The sequence below is a fragment of the Solea senegalensis genome, linkage group LG14 (genome assembly GCF_019176455.1).
Source record: "Solea senegalensis isolate Sse05_10M linkage group LG14, IFAPA_SoseM_1, whole genome shotgun sequence".
In the NCBI taxonomy this organism is placed as follows: domain Eukaryota; kingdom Metazoa; phylum Chordata; class Actinopteri; order Pleuronectiformes; family Soleidae; genus Solea; species Solea senegalensis.
The window spans coordinates 20,018,306-20,039,560 of record NC_058034.1 but is presented as its reverse complement, the minus strand read 5'-3'; the positions used below and the strand labels follow the sequence as shown (position 1 = coordinate 20,039,560).

The following is a 21,255-nucleotide window of genomic DNA, read 5'->3' as shown; positions in this document are numbered from 1 at the left end:
CTGGGTAGGGGTGTGTGGGGGGGGGCTCACTTAAGCTGCCTATCCACTAATCAGTGGCAGTGCAGTTCAGCTCACTGCAGTACAGTTTTCAACAGTAATGTGTGGTCAGGAATTTCCTCTCTGTAACACACAGTATTATTAAAAATGGTGTGTTTTGTGTTTCTCCAGTTTCCCAAATGGGACAACTTTTGGTCAACTTAACAGTTGACACTTCACTGTGTCGAGCCCCGTAAATCCGCAAGGTTCCCCAACAGAAGAACGCCAAAAACAAGGATCAATTACCTTTAGATTAGATTGGACGTTTTCACTATTTTGGTACCAACTTCTGACAATCAAAACACATATGATTGCTAAAACTAAAAAACTAAACTAAAGTGAACTGTACCACCTGGTTGAATCAGGGTTTTACTGTGGCCTTAGAACAGGGCATATTTTTGATTAAACACATCCAAATGTATCTTTTAATAATTAAAGGGTTTGTTCAAATTTCAGTCATTGGTGCAGAAAACACACAACCCATATCGAAATGTCTCAGAGTATCTCAGAATATCTGCATTTATGATGCCATGACATACTGCATCTACACAGATGACCAGACTAGAAAGCATTAAGATCCTCGGAGTTAAGGTTTCAACTGTATGAGCAGATACAGCGACATAGCTGAGAACATGAGGACAGGGATGAGTGGATCTGATAGGCCAAAGATGAAGAGTAGCACTCAGTAGTTAACAGCAGAGAATATGAGCTCATGCTCCACTCAATAGCTCCAAACTGATAAGAGGTGGTTGGTCGTTGGACTTAAACAGATAAAGCATGAGAGAGGGGTGGATGAGTGGGTGGTTGTGGGTCTCACGGCGTTAGTGGTGATCCACTGTCCCCGGGGACCTGACCTGTCCCCCCCCCACCCCCCCGCGCCCCCCTCCCTATCTCTTTCCTCTCTTCCAAACACTTGGTGATATTTCACGAGATGTCACGGGGCTCAAATTGAAAATCCCTTGATGAATCAATATTTACTGCAGCAGCTAAATGAATAGTAATAAGTCACCGGACGCCGCGTCCAGCCACAGTCCAGGGCCTTCTGTCTCACCAAATCTGGATTACACAAATGAACCCCCCCCCCTCCCCATCAGCGCACACACACACACACACACACTTTTTAATTATTAATAGTAATGCAAACAAATAACTCTGAAGGATCATTTCATCCAAATTATAGAGAAGACATATTTTAGCATTCACGGCCATATAGACAGATGGAACTACTTCCTATTAAAGTATGGAAGGGCCTCGATGTGAAATATGTTTAGTGTAAAGTTTGTGGACGATGTTTACTCACATCGGAGACTGAAAACACAAGTTACAAAACTCAGCTCCTGACCCTAAAAACACATGTATAGGGCAGGATAACGGAAAGAAAACTGGAATAAAATGGACTAATTTGAAGGTCCAGTGTGTAATTTTTACTGGGGTTATTGACAGAAACTGAATATACTACCCACTTCTAAGTGTACAATCACCTAAAATAATAATAATGTATTTTAGGCAAGGACCTTGAATTATGGAGGCCTCCATCTTGCACTGCCATGTTTCTACTAGAGCTGCAACTAACGATTGTTTTCATAATCGATAATCTGTCGATTACTTTCACAATTAATCGAGCAATCGTTTGGTCCATAAAATGTCAGAAAATGTTAAAAAAACGCTGATCAGTGTTCAAACCTGGAAATGATGACGTTCTCGAATGTCTCAAAATGATTCAGTTTTTAATGATTTGTTATCATCTGGTGCAAAAAACAAAGAAATCATTCACATTTAAGAAGCTGAAACAATCAGAAATGTTGTTTTAATAATGAAAAAAGCTGCAAACCGATGAGTCAATTATCAAAATAGTTGACGATTAATTTAGTACTTGTTTCAGCTGTAGTTTCTACAGCAGCGTGGTGTTGTAGATGCTACTCATGCACTTTTATTGTAAAGCACTTTGTACACACACACACACACACTGTGTGTATATATATGTATATATATATATATATATATATATATACATATATACATACACATACATATATACATACACACATACATACATACATACATACATACATATGTATATATGTATATATATACACACACATATACACATAAACATATATACATATATAAATATATGTATGTATGTATGTATATGTGTGTGTATATATATATATATATATATACATATATACACGTCTATATGTAGATATATATATATATATATATATACACATATATATGTACACACACATATACATACATACATACGTATATATGTATATATATATACACACATATACACATAAACATATATACATATATAAATATATGTACATACATACATATATACACACACACACACACATATATTTATTTATTTTTCTAATAATAGCTGATTATTTTGATTATTGGGTGCTGAACAATTAAAACAAGCTCTCTGACTTTTCAGCATTGTGAATGTGAATATTATGTGGTTTGTGTGTGTGTGTGTGTGTGAGAGTGTGTGAGAGAGAGAGAGTGTAGTCACACCTCAGCCTGTTTAACATTCCACTAATTCTCTACACATTAACAGATGATGATAACCAAGCACATTAACCCTGTCAAAGCTTCCCCCAAGCAAAGTTCAAATACTTTTTGGAAAGTCATACGGAATACATTCCATATTCTCTTGTTTACAGAGCAGCAGTGAAATTATTGAAAATGTAGACAGCAATTTCACCAAACTACAAAAGGTTGAAGTCATTCATCATGCAAAGAAAACGCTGAATGTGCTCCGGTTTCTGGTTCTTAGTTGTGCGGCGTTGCTGGTAAACACAAGTTATTTCCAATTTTGACTTATTTGTTAGACAAAAATAGGTATTTAAGGGTATGTATGACGGGACATTTGGATATATAATGATGTTTTTGTATAGAAAATACATCATTAAACATTAACTACTGAATATAGATTTGTTATTAAAGCTTATTTACCGTGACCCTTGTGTTTATTTTAAATGAGAATGAAGAGAGAGAGGGGATTAAAGTTAGATAAATTAAGGCAAAAAGAAACCCACCCACCCTTCCTTTTGTCTGTACGTGTGCTGGGTGGGTGTGACACTTTCCCCCCGCTGTTATAAATTAATGTGAGGAGCGCATTGGTGTAAATGGTTTATTCTCTGGGTTATCTACTGTGTAAAAATGAGCGCCATAAATTCCCGACCTCTTCCACTCGCGCAACGCCGGCATAAAAGAGGGGGCACGGCTCTGGGGGTGGGGGTGGTTGAATGTGTGTTAAATCCACACCAAACAGGAGGAGGAGGTGTGTGTGTTGTGGATTACCTGGCTGCCTGGGCCCGTTTGACTTTCCACGAGTGGGTGTGGCTGTGGCTGTAGTGGTAGGCGTGCGAGGTGCTGGAGCCCGGGCGGGTCACGATGTTGTAGCGCGTCTTGAACACCCGCTGGGAGGCGGGGCTACAGTGGGAAAAGGAGGCGGGACCTGAGGACGGCAACGTTGAGAGATTACTATCGCGAAACACAAAATCTGAGAAGCAACAGATTAACAGTTACTCTGTTACACGTTTGTTTGAATGCATACAAGTACAAGCACACACACACAGATATGCACACACATCTGTCTGAGGACTCTGGCAGGTGTGCTCTTTAATAAGCTTCACATATAAAAATGAGAGGGAATAACAAAGGCAGAATTTTTATGAGCCTAATAAATCATATCCTCTGTCTCTTTGCTCACTGCCTTCATCGCTCCTGCTCCAGCTCCCATTCATTATATCATTTTACAAATCCATCAGAGACGAAGTATAAGAGCAGAGGGATCGGAGTGAGGGAAGAAGGGGGGCGGTGGGGTTAGGGGGAATAGGACTAAGTATTTTTATTTATATATTTGACTGTGTATCCATCACATTGTTTTATGACGGCCTGCGCTGGCTGACGTGCTCACACAAAGAGAGAATTTGCATCAAGGATCAACTAAGTTCCCACCCCACCGTTCCCCGAGATGAAAGACTACACCAGGCCAGGAGACGGAGAGTTACGGCAAGTAGCCGAGTATGGAATAAGATTTGTGTCAATATTTTCAAACAACACTTTTCACGAAGCAAACAACACTTTTTAAGAAGAAGAAAACAATATCACTTTAATCATTCAAAATTGTATTGTATTTTATTGTTTGAACATAAATTCGTTCTTTGTGCTCCCTCACTCTTCTTTGCGCTCCCTTACTCGTTCTTTGCGCTCCCTTACTCGTTCTTTGCGCTCCCTCACTCGTTCTTTGAGCTCCCTCACTCGTTCTTTGCGCTCCCTCACTCGTTCTTTGCGCTCCCTCACTGCTTGTGCCCTCACTTCGCTCCCTCACTCTTTGAGCTCTCTCACTCGTTCTGTGCGCTCCCACACTCGTTCTTTGCGCTCCAACACTCTTCTTTGAGCTCCCTCACTCTTCTTTGAGCTCTCTCACTCGTTCTGTACGCTCCCTCACTCGTTCTTTGAGCTCCCTCACTCTTCTTTGAGCTCTCTCACTCGTTCTGTGCGCTCCCACACTCGTTCTGTGCGCTCCCTCACTAGTTCTTTGAGCTCCCTCACTCGTTCTGGGCGCTCCCTCACTCGTTCTTTGCGCTGTGGTTCTTTGTTTGAGGGCGGGCCTTAAGAAAGCTGCCTGCTGATTGGCTACTGCGTTTTGGAGCAACAGCTCAATGGACCAGAAGTCGTCACGGGCTTGGAGTTGCTGTGCGTCTGGAACTCGTCAACACATATCCATCTCATTAAAACGAGGGCTGCAACTACTCGAGATTACTTTCTCGAGTAATTGTTTGATCCTGATTGATCTACATTAAAGAAGACGAGAGCTTGTTTTAATTATTTAAAGAAAACACTCAAACCGATGAATCGATTATCAAACTAGTTGACGATTCAACCCTAGTTATGATTTCAGGAAAATAGTTAGCTGGAGTTTGCAGTATTTTAGCTAAGTAAAGGATTTACATCATATGTAAGGTTTATGGATTGCATCGGAGTTGGCTTTTTTCTTTTTCTGATAACTAGTCACTTCCAGTGATTTCTGCCACTATTGAACAATACTAATACCAGATATTGCATAGACTTATTCCTGGAACTGATAGCTTTGATGGTGGTTTAAAGCAGTTTGGTTTAATTTTTCTAATTTTTCTAATTTACCCTTGTGTTGTGTCAAATCTAAATAAATCCAAATTGAAGAAAAGACAAACGTACAGTCCCTGACAAAAGCTTCACAGGCTAGGTGTAAAAGCTTTTGTAAAAAGAAAAAAAATTCATTTGTAGGATATAAAAAGGCCTTTTATGAATTAATTTGCCTGTGTGTTATTTAATGAAAAGATAAAAACCTGCCACAGCTGCAGCGTGAAGAGCAGGACTTAATGCAACACAAATCACCAACATTCATTCAAATCATCCACCAAAGAACAAAAATAAAAAAGCCATTATGTGCAGTAAGCCCCCAATCTACCAATCCTTCACTGCAGTGGTCAGTGACAGCACTCCATCTCCCTAATGACTGAGGAGAAGACGGAGTGAAGAGAAGTATGAGTGCGGCTAACAAATGAGTTCATACACCGCGGTGAGGAGCTCATTTCCAATCGCCTCTCTCACACAGGACTTCAATTGCCAATTACCAGGACTGTTGCCGTTTTAATTAGCGTCCAATAACAAACCATGACCACGAGGGCTGCGGTGACAAATAATAAAATGATTCGATTTCCACTTCTACACATTCCACCTTCGCCCGCCCATCCGCCCTCCCTCCCTCCACTCCTCCCCTTTGCTCTAACTCCCCCTCAGGCGCTGGTTTCATTTGTCGGTCGGGATGCAGCTCTGGATCAGCTGGAGAATTCATCTCAGACAAATATTTATTGTTGAGCAAATCACTGCGAGCTGTGGGGGGTGTTTGGGACTCACTCTGCTGCATGGTTGGGACACACACATGCAGACTTACAAAAGAAGACACACATGATTACATTTAACAGCTGTGATCATTACAAACCTCATGTATATACACAAACTACAGGTATACTATACGTTGAACTGCTGCTAAAATGAGTGAGCCAATCTTTTTGAACACAGGTCTATGTTTGGGCTTCAATATTTAACACAGGTCGTCTCATCCTTATTCAGAATAACAGCAAATGGACACATGACCATAGTAATCATGAAAAGGGTGTTCCATTTTGTTGCAACTTCAGCCATAAAGTCGGATGTTTTAATTGTCGATTTGTTGACGTATGGTCATGTTTCACTCATCAAAATGATATATTTTACGTTTATAAAACAAATTTATTATCCTAAGACACGTGAGGAGACTTCACCAAGCGCCTGATCTATGGACGTATGTGGTGGGCTATGAGTAAAAACAGACAGCAGAGAGAGAGCGAGGACTGGTGTACGCGGGTGTAGGTGGGGGGTGAGGGTGGTGTTTTGTACAGGATTAGTTGCCTGGCTTGAAGTCACTTTTTCTCCCACAGTCCATCGGTATTGCAGTCAGAGCTATTTGGGCGTCCTGGCAGATGACAAATAGGGCTTGTCAAAGGTGCTGCCACCATTCCCACCCCACAACCTCTTACATGCCCCCTCCCAGCACCAACACCCCCACCCCACGCTGTATCTCTAACCTGCACCTCAATCTGCCTCTTAACTCGCTCCAAACATCATGACACCGCCCGTGTCCATGGCCACCGTTCCACCCTGGCTATTGTTTAATGACATCTATAGTGAGCGATGCTGTTGTGTGTGTGTGTGTGTGTGTGTGTGTGTGTGTCTTTCTATGGTCGTGTGGAGACAATGTAAAGCTAACCTGCAAACGCTTCATTTTCACAGCAGGGCTATGGCACAACCGTGACGTGGGTTTAAGTGATGTGCAGGTTGTTCCTTATCCACAAAACAACCAGACTTTAAATGAAAAATAAAAACTCACTGAACTTAAAAATTATACCATAAAAGTGATTTACAAGCAACCTCAAAAGTGATGAAGCAGATTTGAGTTTTGCTTTAAATGTTAGTTACATTCTGTTCACTTATTTCAAAATTCAAATGATGCAGGGCTGCACAATCTGTCGATTATTTTCTCGATTAATCCAGTTTTATTTTGTCCATAAAATGTAGGAAAATGTTGAAAAATGTCAGTGTTTACCAAACCTGGAAATCACAATCAGAGATTAGAAAATGTTTAAATTCACACTCCAAGATTAGAAAATGTTTGCATGCCGAGATTAGAAAATATTCACACTTATACATCAGTGTTTACCAAACCTGGAAATCATGATGTTCTCAAATGTCTTTTCAGCTTTAATGATTTTTTTTTGTCAAATGGAGCAAAGAAACCAAAGCAGTTTCACATTTAAGAAGCTTGTATTAACAGCCCTAAAATGATGAAATGTTTGCTTGATTGTTGTGAAGACATTTTAGAATCTTCTCACATATTGAAAAAGGCTTGTTTGTGAATCACAAGTTTTATGGTTAAGATTAGTAGTAGGATTTGTGGTGGTTAAGGTTAGAGTTGCCAATGGGTGTCCTCAGATGTGATGTAAAAGTGTGTGTGTGTGTGTGTGTCAGCAGGGATGGATGAACGGCGCTGCCCTGATTGTAAACCACTGCAGCTTGTGTTGGTTGAGTGGCTCTGGGAGCAATGGGGTCTCAATCTTCCACCACTATAGGACCATGACCAATGAGCATGTGAACACTCGCAGTCGCACACAAACACTCTCACTCACACATACACCTGGGGTCTCAATCTTCCCTTAATAGACCTTTGACAGAGGCCTGCCTTGCAAAGTGGGGGGAATGAGCAGAGTGGCACCCGGCGCTGTGAAGACACCGTTTGCAGACGCATGCACCTCGCACTTTGTCCATCCATCTCTCGCTGACTCGCTGTTCTGAATCTACAGATAATCTACTCCAGTCGCTCCGCACTGAACTCATCGCTCCTTCTGAAAGTAGCCTGTCTTCTAGTACCAGAGCCACATTGAAGAGTCGGTTCAACACATTTTTTTTCACACTAGAACAATCAATCAAAGCGGGTACTTTAGGGTTTTAAGATGTCCATTTCAATATAACCGGCATTTAATTGATTCGCCTGCCAATTATTTCTTGATTAATTAATCTCTAGTTCCGTAAAATGTTAGACAATGACAATCTTCACAGGACTTGGGTAGCCAAAGTTTTAAATCAAAAGGGCCACACACTTGGCTTTCAATCAAACTATTTACTCTGGCAACGGTGGAAATTTAGAAGACACTCCAGTGGTCAGTACCCTCTGTGTGGATTGGTCAGATCACCCTCATTGGTTATTGCAGCTTTCTTCTCACTTCTTCTAGAAGCTTTCATCTACTGTATGCTCTCTGTAGGTTCTCTGTCATCCAGGTCATGGTATCTTCAAAGGTTCAAAGCTTCAAAGGGAACAACTAGAAATGATTGTTTTGATAAACTGAGGTTTAATCTGGCCTTGGGTTTTTAAAACTCAATCAAGAATGGTACTATTGATGTTCCTAAAGATACACTTCAGGGTCTGAGTCACCCTGATAAACATTAAAGATGTTAGTACCAGCCACAGTCATAAAGAATGTGTCTGAGAACACTAATTTGGTCAGATAATCAACTCAAATCGGGCCTCAATCAGGTGATTGCCATCATGCAATTGTTGAACAATTTGTTTCGTTTGGCACAAGACTATTAAAACTGTTAAAACATTGTGTCCAAAGCTATAAAAAAATAAGATCCAAGCTGTGATTAAACGCTATTGTTTTTAAACTAAAGTCCACCTGTTTCCATTGTAAATTTGATTAATAAAATCTGGCCAGATAAATCCACAACTATCTCGATGAGTAGAGACCACTGCAGGTGAATGTGGGTGATCTAAGCCTTCCCTCATTAATCCTCTTTGCTAATATAACAAGTCTGATCCACCTCCGTTATTACAAGAAGATAAATCCACACAAAAATGCATGACAAATCACAAATGTTAATGCTGCTTTGTCAACATTAAGCAGCACATGTAGCATCATATACAGTGGATCTAAGAGTGTTGAACTAGAGTCATATCCCTAAGATGACTGAGCTTCACCTAGTAGGCATGAACTAGACTATGAGGAACATTGTCTTCTACTTCAGAGCTTTGATTCTTCCACGCTTTCCATCCCTCTTTTCTCAGCCCTCTGACTGGGGCAACTGACAGACCACTGCACTTACCCTCCCCTCCACCATCCTCTTAGAAACCCCGAGCAGACTCCCCCCTCCGTACCTGATGGCTAATTCCAGGGAACAGCGGTCTCCGTCTGCACCCTCGCTGGGAAAACCCAATGGATAATAAATCTTATTATTGGCACTTCCTATTCCCCCTGCCATCCCGTGTTCCAGTCCCCTGGGGCTCATCTCCTGACTCCCACTGCTCTGTCGCTCCCACGGAAGACAGCGGTGCCATGCTAACATCAGACTTAACAAGAGAGTTACCACAATTTAATAACCCGCTGTAAGCTCGAACAGTTATGATAATATGATCTCTGCGTGTTTGACACCCCAGTGATACTTTCTGACAGACTACCAGGAAATGTCAACAGAGTTTGATGCCGCACCCTGCCAACAGAGAAATGCATTCCAGGGTCTTAGAATTGCTGCATCCTGTAACTCATCGGAGTAGATCATGTACTCCTAGAGTACGAGTTGAACATGAACATTGCACGCGAATGAGTTTAACATCTTGTTTTAAGAGAATTTAAGCAGTGAAAAAAATTTACTTCCACATCACAAAACGTTCAGACGTTACCATCTGCTCGCTCTGCTTTTATGCACCGTGGGCAATGAGCTGCAAAATGGCACAACTTCCATTCTTGAATGCTTTTAAAAGGTCTTTCCCAAAGTGCCCTCAAGAAAACATTTTATATGATCTAGTGATATCATTGATAAGGCCTGTAGGCCTCCGCTTCTACCATTCCCCATATGTTGCCGTTCTACAGCTATATTGAAATTGTACTACTGTACTACTGACGTAACTAGGACTGCCTTAAGTGAAGAGCTCTTGTACCTCTATAGAAGCTTTGTGGCTAAATAAATGATAAATAAAATTAATGTATAGACCCTTTCGAGAGCTATGTCACTTGTGGCGTAGTTAGCTGTATAGAACCAGCAGTGGTCGTATGTGGCTCCAAGCATTAAAAAGAGAAGACTGGGGTGATGCTACTGCAGTCAAAGAGGCTTGCGTTTGTAGTGCTCACTTCATTTCATGTAAGTTATCATTTATCAGCTCTTCCCGTTAGATTACGATGAAAAGCCTGGATTTCACAGAAATGTGTGTGTCAATGCACCTATGTATATCAAACCTATGCTGCCTAAAGTTATGTTATGGTCTTGGACGTAGCTAGCTTTTAGTTAGCAGCCGGTTTATCTATAAGGTAAGACTGAATAGCCGGCCACTGGATATCTGGCCACTTGCTAATATCATCTATCCAATCTTTTATGGAACCTGGGTCAGGCAGACTATTGCCATCGGCTAGTACTAATTAATTCAGGTATTGTTCACGGTCCTTTATCGGCAACGAAAGGACATATTCAGAATTATTCGGTGGAGGAACGTGGACATACATGCTATTTGCTTACCTGTTGTGACGTTTTCTGAACCCAAACTGAGCATGTTAAGTGATTACTAAATTAATCACTATTTAGATTTCAAAGATTATACTTGTTTGAGATTTTAACTTTTTAAATGTGAATATTTTCTGGTTTATTTTCTGAAATCATTAAAAACTAATTCAATTTGTTTTGTAGACAAAATTAAGACATTTGAAATCATAATTTCCCAATTGGGGAAACACTAATCAATGTTGGACTTTGACCAACCAAGTACGTGATTAATCAAGATAATCAACAGATTAATCCATTATGAAAGTAATTATTAGTTGCAAATCGAATCAATATGGAAATCTAAGACATTTTTGTATTTAACCGTATTGCAAATAATCCATGATCCATAATGTGAGTATCTTGTGTAGATGCCTCAATTTTTAAGTGATATGCAATGAATTGACCATGCATGGTCATCCATGTATCAACACAGACGCACAGTAACTCCAGAAAAGAACTAAAGACTACATACAGCATGGTTAAAGCATCATCAACAAATGCCATTTCTTTCAAAAAACAACCAAAAAAACTTCTCAAAATATGAGTTACAAGAGCCTTAAAAAGTTCCACAGACATGCAGAGTCAAAAAAAAAAAAGAAAATCATAATTGACACTGACCATTTTAACATCTCACAGCGCCATCCACAGAGTCCTTTAAGTACATCTGCAGGTGACCTTGATTCACTCCGGCAGACTAAAAACAGCTTTAAGAGAACTGAAGTGTTCTCTGTAGTGAAAGTGAGATGACAGACGGGCCTACCGTTAATCTACTACTCTCCGGTTATATATTGTGGTAACTATATAAACACATGCCTAAAGTTAGATACCAGAGAACATACAGTATTATATTCAAGGAAATATTACTGTGTGATGGAGTAGTTACTTTAACAGGAATACACAGGGGCCTCATTGGCGTGTGTATGAGGATGAAGAGTTGGGCTGACGTGAACTGACAGGCTGATGGCTGCACGGGGCCCCCCCATCCTGACACTAGAGGCCCCTGATGCGTGCCATCAGCAGAAGATGTCAACTAGGGTGGTGGTGATGTCATCACAGAGAGCCGGGTTCAGGGGTAGGAGCAGGAAAGTGGTGGTTGGGTTGGGGGCTGCCGGCTTATGGCCTCGTCCATCATCACAATGGAGCCATCAGCTGTAACATATACCAGCTGACCAAGGGAGGGGGGAATTCCTCCACTTAGGCAAATGCAAACAAATGTGTGCTGTTGCTATAGCCGTGCTATATAAAGTTAATGTTTTTTTCCAACTACTACACCAAAGATTAAAACAAAGACATGTATACTGAAAGCTGCAAAAAACATTATATGGGTACATAGAAGCAACAATATATACTTAACGGTCACTTCTTTAGGTACAGCCCTTCAACAGAGCATGAATGCGAATATCTAATCAGCCAATCAAATAGGAATTAGTTTTATTTTTACAAAAACGCACCAATTGGTGATTGTGAATTTGACCTCTGCATTTAACACAGCCTTATCACACACCATATATATATAGTGAACACACACAAACAAGAGCAGTGGGTACCTTGTTCAGGGGCATCCCAGACCTTGACCCTAGGGCTGCGGCAACTAAAATCTATTATTAAAATAGTTGGCAACTCATTTAATAATCGATTAGTTGGGTCTATGTTATTACTTGTACAGTTGCTACTCCCTAATGTGGGGCAGTAAGCCAACCAAAGCTGTGGCAGAAAGCGCCATTAAGCTGTATGCCGACTGCCGTAAAAGAAGAGAACCAATGCTAAGTCTTGTGTAGCTCATGTGACGTGACATTACAAACAAATATTTATACCCTCCACATAAAACTGCATTTTCACCCAATCCGAGCAATAGGAAGGGCACATATTCTTCAAGGATACAGATCTTTACAGCATAACGACACCTTCTAAGTCTGTGATATTAGCTGCTTTATTCATACAGAGTGGAATTTCAGGACACAGGAACTAAATGGGGTTATTTGTGGATGGATAGAGGCCAAGGTCCAGTGAGGGGAAGTTTTTTTCCGAGCAACCCTCCACATCAATTGCTGCACCTCATCTGGTGAGTCCGGAGTTAAATTAACAGCACACTCTATAATAATGTAGGAAGTGTATCCATTTGTAACTTGAACTGGTAATACAAACACCCATTTGAACGGATATTATCTCAACACAATTGCAAGACAGCAAGAAAAAAAAAGAAGTCAATGGTGCCATGTTTCAAACTTACTCACTGAATGAACACGTTTTAAGGTTATAAATGTAACATAGCCTTATGGTCAATAAACTAAAGGCATGTCTGGCTTTAATTTTACAAAAAAAATATCCCTTTTCTGAGACCTGAAAGGCTCCGTACATAACAGTGAATCTATACATGAGAAACTACATCATCGTGGGGAATCCCCACACTTAAGAACACAATCCATGTCTAAGTATTTTTCCAATGTTCGACAATATGTACACAGACCTGGCAACATCCTTGATGAATAATTAAATTATAATAGGCCCTATGTGTGCTCTTCCAGAGTGGCCATATGCTCCCGCAACCATAAAGAGCATCAATGACGTAAATAAGACATGATGAAAACACAGATTTCCTGCAAACTCAACCTTGACCCCGACCCCTACCCCGCGACCTGACAAAATCTTTACCGTTGATCGAGACTTTGTGAGGTTGTAATCAGCCACAAACATTTCATATGTCCAATGACATGTGTGTCAGGCACATACACAGTGTGATGCTTGGGCAAATGGATGACTGTGGCTGTCAATCAGCAAGTCCCATTAGACACCTCGGGAGAAAGAGCCTGGGGCTTTGTCCACTGAAGGACTGTTACTACATACATGTGCATCTGTTTGTGAAGTGAATGAAGGGTTGTGTGTGTGTGTGTGTGTGTGTGTGTGTATTTGAGAGAGTGAAAAGCATGGGAGATAAGTGTGTGTGTCATAAAATCCTTTAGCATGTGTGACTGGGGCACTTGAAGGTTAAGTGAGTGCATCACTAAAGGGCATCACAGGATTCCACATGGGATGTGAGTCTCTGTCCTGCTCCAGTCATATCAGGACCCAGAGAGAGTAAACATCTCTGAGAGATTGAAAAGAAATGGGACACAATTAACTGCTGGGTCTGATGACGGATGTCTTCTTAGTTGTTTTTCACGCCTTGGAGATCTCAAAGTTTGAATTTAAACACAAAAAATACAGATAATACAATTCTAAATGCATAATGTCTTAATGCTAATTTGTTAATGATAAACCAACTATTGTGCATTGACTTGTTCAGCTATCAGGTTCATAAACTCCGGGGTTGCAAACAATGCCCAAACTGCTTAAGAACCAAAAGAAATTAGGTGAAAAATGGTTGGTGCTTTCAACCACATTTGTGATGACCCCAAGAAGACAAAAGAATCTCCTGCTACAAGTGGGTTAGGTCCTGTGTTTTGTGTTGTTTGTCTATTCCCAAAAATAGTACACTGATGACTTGCCTGACAACATTATCTTAGCACCAACCAAAATTAATGTTGAGAAAGAAGAGCTGGTGTGTGTGTGGGACTAGTATGTTGGTTTGACTTTGGTCTCATCGCACAGAGTGATGGGTTGAAGACACGTGCAAGGCCCCCGTGGAACTGTGTGTCACTCAACCCACACATAAACACACACAGAGGTGGCTTCATGGTGTAGATTTAGACCAGGACCGGGGTTCTGGTTGCAGAGGCCAAAGCGGTGTGCATCCATCATGCTCCTTATTCTTTCGGGCCATTGAGTGATGGACCCTGGTCAGCCGGTCAGACACCGCCCCCCCCCAACTTCTGTTTCAGCCACTGAGTGAGAGACAAGGGGGTGATGTACATGCCCGGTGGGAGACACACAAGCATCATAAAATGTGTCAAAGTGTAAAGAGAGAAGGGGGCAGAGCATGAGCTGCAGGGAGGGGGGTTGTCCAAGAGAGCGCCACACAGGCGAGAGGACAGCGCTGCTCATAAGGAGTGTTTAGGTGTTCTTTACACTCAACTGTGAGCAAGGGAACAACTTTCAGAGGGTTGAGGTTTGAGCTTGGATGCACTCGGCACTCAATAAAAGGTCAACAAGTGAAAACACTGGCAACAGTTTGCCACTCACTGTTTGTTAACATCAACGTCACTTCCCTTTCCTCATGTGTTTCTTTTAATCTAGAGTCAAAATGATGAATCCAATAGTGTATAACAATTATTTATAATAAGTCATTTAGTCCTCAATTTCGATGATCAGGTAACCATTTAGTTAAATCACACACAATTACTATTAGTATTAATATAGTTTATCCATATTTGCATTTATAGAAACAAATCTTTCTACTTCCAGTGACTACCTAATCCCTAGTACATCTATTATCACAGGAAGCACTTAGTTAGCATACTGCATTTATCAAATTTATAGCATTTCTTGAATGCGTCGTGAAGTTGCTCCTTCTAAGCTCGACATGCTGTGCATCCCGGATAGGTGAAATTTACCAGGGACTGTGAATGCATCTCATTAGCTGCTCTTGTTCGCTTAAGATTTTGTGAACCCTCCACCCACCCCCTAATATTTAAAAAATGATAACAGTGAATATTAAAATTGCAGTTTTGCAAGAAATGCGCATCCCTGAGCCGATACCACAATCCATATCATTGGTATCAAACAAAAAGTATTGGACATAAAAAAGGGTGAATTATTCCAAATTGTTTGCTGCCTCCTTATTGGATCTGGGTCTGTTGTTGACAGTGTGTTGTCTTTTGCATTTGGAATGCAGTTTGATTTTGTGTTGACTACTGGTTGTTCTACTGAAGTCTTCAGTGTTGCTCTGTTGTTTATATTATCTTTTTTCTTACAAGATATAATTTTCTAGATGAAGATCTAGAACAAGATCCATCATGATGATCCTCACTTTATCAAGACTTTAATCACTCTACAGTTATACATTTAGAGGGCACATGTCTTTATAAATGACAACATTTTATGTCCAGATAAGAAAGTGGCCTCCTTGTGAAACGATTAAGTGTTGCCTGTCCAATAATATATAGAGTATAGATTTTCACATGACCATTGGCAGTGACACCGATATTTGACCTTTCCATCTTGATGTAATGAAGAGGGCCTGCTGGAATAACTACACAACTTGTGTTTGACCGTTCGCTCTGGCCCCAGGCCATCATCAGTTCAGTGACAGCTCTGGACATGGCACTGCCTTTACTGGGGTGAAAAGTGAGGGATCACGAGCTAAAGGTCAAGCAAGAGAAAGGGGGACGATGGCACAACGAGGGAGAGTAAAGTCTCTTGTTGGCTTAGGTGCTAATTTGGTGAGGGCAGGAGGCCAAATGGTTTCCCCTCTACTCTTACTGACCCTTTAGAAACCCAGCAGGTGCTCTGAAGAAGGCAAAATCCAAATAAACACAGCACGCCTGACTACTTTCCACCTCTTTCTTATTTGTCGGATTCTGCCCAGCCATTGATCAAATACTGCTAGCACCAAGTTTTCTATTCGCAAGTCTAAATTGTGGTCCCTTTCTGTAATAACTCAGTTCCTCTTCATGTCTGCATGTGCGTCCTTAGCTTTATCTGCCCTTCTCTTGTGCAGTGTCCTCAACCACCCATGGCCCCCCTCATTCCATGGTGGCACTCATGGTGCAGCTGGTAGGGCCTAATTGGTCCCTTTGGGCCGAATCAGAAGGGGCAGCCGCCCGCTAAAGTGCTGATTGCAACCGGGAGGAGCGGGCATCTGCTGAGAGTGGACACTGATGCTGAACCACTGGTATAGTCGGCTCATAAACACTACTCAGAGACATATGTATTAATAAAGGTCCTTCAAAGTCACAGCAGAAATGAACAACCGAGGAGCTTCAGCTAAACAACTAGGTTGTGTGGACGACCCAAGGTTTAATGGTTACCATTAAACCTTGGGTCGTCCACTGATCCAAAGAGGTTTGCGGGTCGATCTGTGGCTTCTCATGTCTGCATGTTGGTCAAGATGTCGCGTTGAAGTGTTATGTGTAAATATATATGTATATACACACACACATTGTTGCATGAGATAAACTCATTGACAACTCGCTAATATATAAGACCAGCTTTAAGTTGCATCACTCCATTCCAAATTCCAATGATCACAGAATTTGACAGACAGAAAAAACAACAGAGCTGGTGGTGCCTGAAATTTTTGCACAGTACTGTACATATATATACACATGTATACATATACATATGTATATGGATATATGTATGTACATATACATATATACACACACATATATATATATATATATAAATATATATACACACACATACATATATATATATAAATATATATATACACACACATACATATATATATACATACATATACATATACATATATATATATATATATATATATATACATATATATATATATACATAGATACATACACATATATGTGTGTACACACACACACACATATACACACACACACACACACACATGCAACATCCTGTCTCTATATGGCCTTGTTTAGACTGCAGATTTGTAAGCATAGCCGATCAGAATCTGATATTCCTGACCTTCCTGACCATTCCTAACAGTTTACATTATAATGTATATTGCAAAAAATTAGATCTGATCTGCGTGTATCCACATTGACATTGTCTAGTCTAGTCTTCCACATGGATTTCTATAGTTATATTGAAATAGGAAATAATAATAATAAATAGTAATATATGTTATAGGAAATATAATTAGTCTAAACTAAATCAGAAATATGTGCCTATTTCTGTGCCAAGTGGTTATATGGAGCCGTGGTGCAAACTTTCTTCTGATTTTTAAACTATTGTCTCCCACTGTGTCAATCGTTGAGAGTGACGCAGAAGACACCACTTTGAAATCCTATCCAAGCGACCAAGCCTTTCAGATTTAAACAGATACGTAAAAATCGAAACCACTTCTATATGTGGTTTAAACGGCTTTGGAAAAATCGGATCTCATGTGTTTAACTGTCAAGACTGCCAAAAAAATAAAAAATAAAGCTAGATCCAAATACGCTTAAAAATCCGATTTGGGCTGCAGTCTAAATAAAGCCCAAGAAACATCCTGTCCCTAAGATGCTGAAAAACTAGTCCACGCTTGTGTTACTTGTGTACACTTAGTCTGTGGTAAGCTTCTAGTTGATAGAAATTGCTGCAGCACATATGACAAGAAAGAGAGACCATACTGCTCCAGTGTAACCTTCTCTACTTTGGCTCACTGTAGCATCCTCCTCCTCCTTACATACTGTATAAAGTGCTAAAGGATCAAGCTATATCATACCTCCCAAGACAGGTAACCGATAGGGACGATAAGTTACAACTTGGTTTCCCCATTCTATAGGTATCTTTGACTCCAGGGCTGCAGGATCCACGTGCTGGTGTATTACTTACACAAAACGCAGTGTGGTAATTCAACACACACATTGCTCCACATTGGTTGCTTATATGTACAAACTCACTAAAACAAGAATGCAGTGAAAGACAAGTCTTACTGTGAGCCATGAGAGAGGAAATCGAAGCATGGCAATCCTCTCCAAAATAACCCTGGGGTCACAAACCCCAAGTATACAAGCTAAACTGTAAGAGAGCAGGTATGCTGTGAAGTATCACATGTAAGCATACACGCAAAGGAAGACTGCTGTAAATAGAGCATGTTAGCGAGACAAACTGATCTGAGCAGCCTTTTCCACCTGTGCAACACAATATTGGAAACATCCTGTGCATTAAGGATGTGGAAAAACTGGATCTACTGTTGTATTGATTTTTACAAAAAGAGTCAGGACAGACATTAAGCCATGACTTCGAATGGGATTAAAAATTATTTAACCCAGAAAAGCAAATTAGTAAACAATAATAAATTTATTTACTCAAACAATTGAACACATTTGGGGTAGACCTGACTTTGACCAGTACTCACCACTTTTAATTGTTTGAGTTTAGCTCGTTAATGACAGCTATTTGCCAATCAGTTTAGCATTACTGTCATCGAACAAGACAATCAATGATATCAGAGTGAGGTATTTAACAGCTAAGCCCCCCCCAAGACAGGACACAAATTAACCACACACACACACAGGGAGAGAGAGAGGAGCCCCCTGGACAGGAGACAAATTAACCACTTCCCACAGAGCAATTCACAAGAGGGCAGGGGACAGTAAACGGCAAGTGATCAATATTACCTTCTTTAGAAAAGCCCACACAATATTAGCCCCACATGTAGATTCAACACTAGTGTACATACAAGCATGTGTCCTGGAGACACTTTATCAATTCTGACATAAGAATTTGAGCCTGTTTGATCCCAATGCTTCTCTGTGGTCGTGATGCTCCTGTTAGACAAGTGGCTCACTTCCACCTCCTCTTTTTTCCTCTTTAACTCTGAAGCTACAATGACAGGAGACAAACTAGCTATTTCCCCCAGAGCAACTCACCAGGGACAGCAGAAAATGAACTGCCCCAGATCAATACTGTACTCTCTCACACAGTCACACTCACTTCTCCCCCACAGACACGCCACAGTGCCAAGTGTGGCCCACCGAGAAGAGGAAGACACTTTCATGTCACATTTTATACTTTATTTATATGTATGGGCCAGGAAATTTTCTTCCACCACATAACTGTTACTGTAATGAAATTATTCTATGGCCAAAATGTCAGTTTGCTTTTAAAAGTCTTTATATGTTTAATATTGTTTTTGTGTGCCATTTTATTTGCTGGGTAATTTACTGGCATATAAATGTCAATTAAAGTACACGATGTACTCATCTGCTAACCACTGACTTGAACGTTGGTATCATTTTAACACGTGTGGCCCGCAATGACCTAGAACTAAATTACCAAATGTGCTTGGCAAAGAGTGTCACATCAAATTTAGTTCAACTCAAAAATCAGATGTTACACCGTGTTGCTGAGCCAGCAGTGACACAAGCGCAGAGCCCCCTCTGCAGCTCACTGGTAGAAATGCAATAGGCTCTTCAGGTTAACATGCACAACATAACGTGCATACAAACGTGTGCACAGTCTATTGTGTGTGTGTGTGTGTGTGTGTGGTGTGCACATTTCTGGCTGTACACCCTGACCAGCTTACAGGTGAATATAAATAGTACTGACCCTCGATTCTGGGTGCTTCTGCCAAGTCTCTGCTGGTGCGAGGAGACATGATGGAATTGGGACTTGTGCTCTCTAACCAACGAGTGTCATCTCTGCTCTCAGCCAAAGTGGATCAGAGTCACACCTGGTGCCAGTGCCAGCAAACTCTAACCACTGCTAATAACAATCCACCAGCCAGGCTTTAAGTTAGGACCAGGCCAACTACTCAGTGCATCATACAATTATTAAATTTACTGATGTGAATCCTAATTTTGCTCAGCTACGGTGAGCTTTTCATACGCGCCGGCCACCGGCCAAACATCGGCCATTGGGCTACTTCTGCTCAATTAATGAACGGCTCTGTATTTACTTGTGCAGATGTTAAAGCCTTAATTTGAGGCAGGCCTGTACTTCTAATTCCTTTTGTTTGATCTGCTTTGCTTAAACTTGCCACAGCATGTTGCAGTACATAGCTGTATGTGCCACAAATGTATCTCGCTCCAAATGTTGACTTGGTCACGCACCTCTGTGACTTGGTCACACACCTCAAGAAGTCACATGTGACCTACAGAGAGACTGACAGACTGGGTAGTTTTGTAACTCCAGCTGGCAGTATTGCAACATCATGGATGCAAACCGCTGTTAAAACCATAGAAGAAGAGCTCTACGAGATATGACGGCACATTTCTACGGTTGGATTTTTCGGAGGGCTGTGGTACCGGAAGTGACGTACTGACATCAGGCTGCCAATGAAAAGCCGGCGCCGGCAACTATTCCCTAAGCTAGAAGTCCTGAAGTTTTCACTACAATAGAGGATTTTGAGAGAAATCTCAGAAAAGTGGAATCCTTCTAAGTATATCACGTACAAGAAACAAATCAATTTCAGGGAAAACAGCATGCCGGGGATTAGGGTTAGGCATTGAGAAAAAGTGAGGTTCGGGTTAGGGCCAAGATGACCTGGTAAGGCCATTTAAGTAAGTAAGTAAAGATCTCATGGTAAAGGCTATATTTTGTAGGCGTCAACTGCTAGATTTTTTAGGTAAGTCCTTTGGCCTGCACACTACGGTCCTCAGTACGTCCCTTCTGGCACCACAGCCCTCCAAAAAATCCTCAACCCATTTCTACTAGCCACTCATTGGAACTGCTGACATGATACATGCTGAAAACACAGCTTGAAGAACCAGAGGTGCAATACTAAAATGGTAATAATACCTTAGGTAATAATTCCGTCACCACAAATGCCAAATCATGGGCATGACGTCAAAACAACAGCACTAGTGTAAACCAGAGAGTGAATGAGGAAGAATGTAGTGAGACACCTCATACCACCTCAGTATGTGCGATGAACACACACAGCAACACACTTTCCACAATCACACACAAAAGGTTGATGACTCAATTACTCTGCTTCTGGTCAGAGCAAATCTCACTAATTAAATAGGTTAAGCATTAATTATTCAACCAGAGTGAGAGAGAGAGAGA

The 21,255-nt window shown here is 40.9% G+C and overlaps 1 protein-coding gene across 1 annotated transcript in view; it reads right to left on the bottom strand.

The window, feature by feature from the left end:
- The window catches only part of zc3h3 (zinc finger CCCH-type containing 3), a 54,796-nt gene that overhangs the window by 18,602 nt on the left and 14,939 nt on the right, over positions 1-21,255 (bottom strand). The window contains exon 4 of the mRNA XM_044043781.1: positions 3,355-3,511. Coding sequence (XP_043899716.1) covers positions 3,355-3,511 — 157 coding nt within the window. The remainder of the gene's footprint in view (positions 1-3,354; positions 3,512-21,255) is intronic.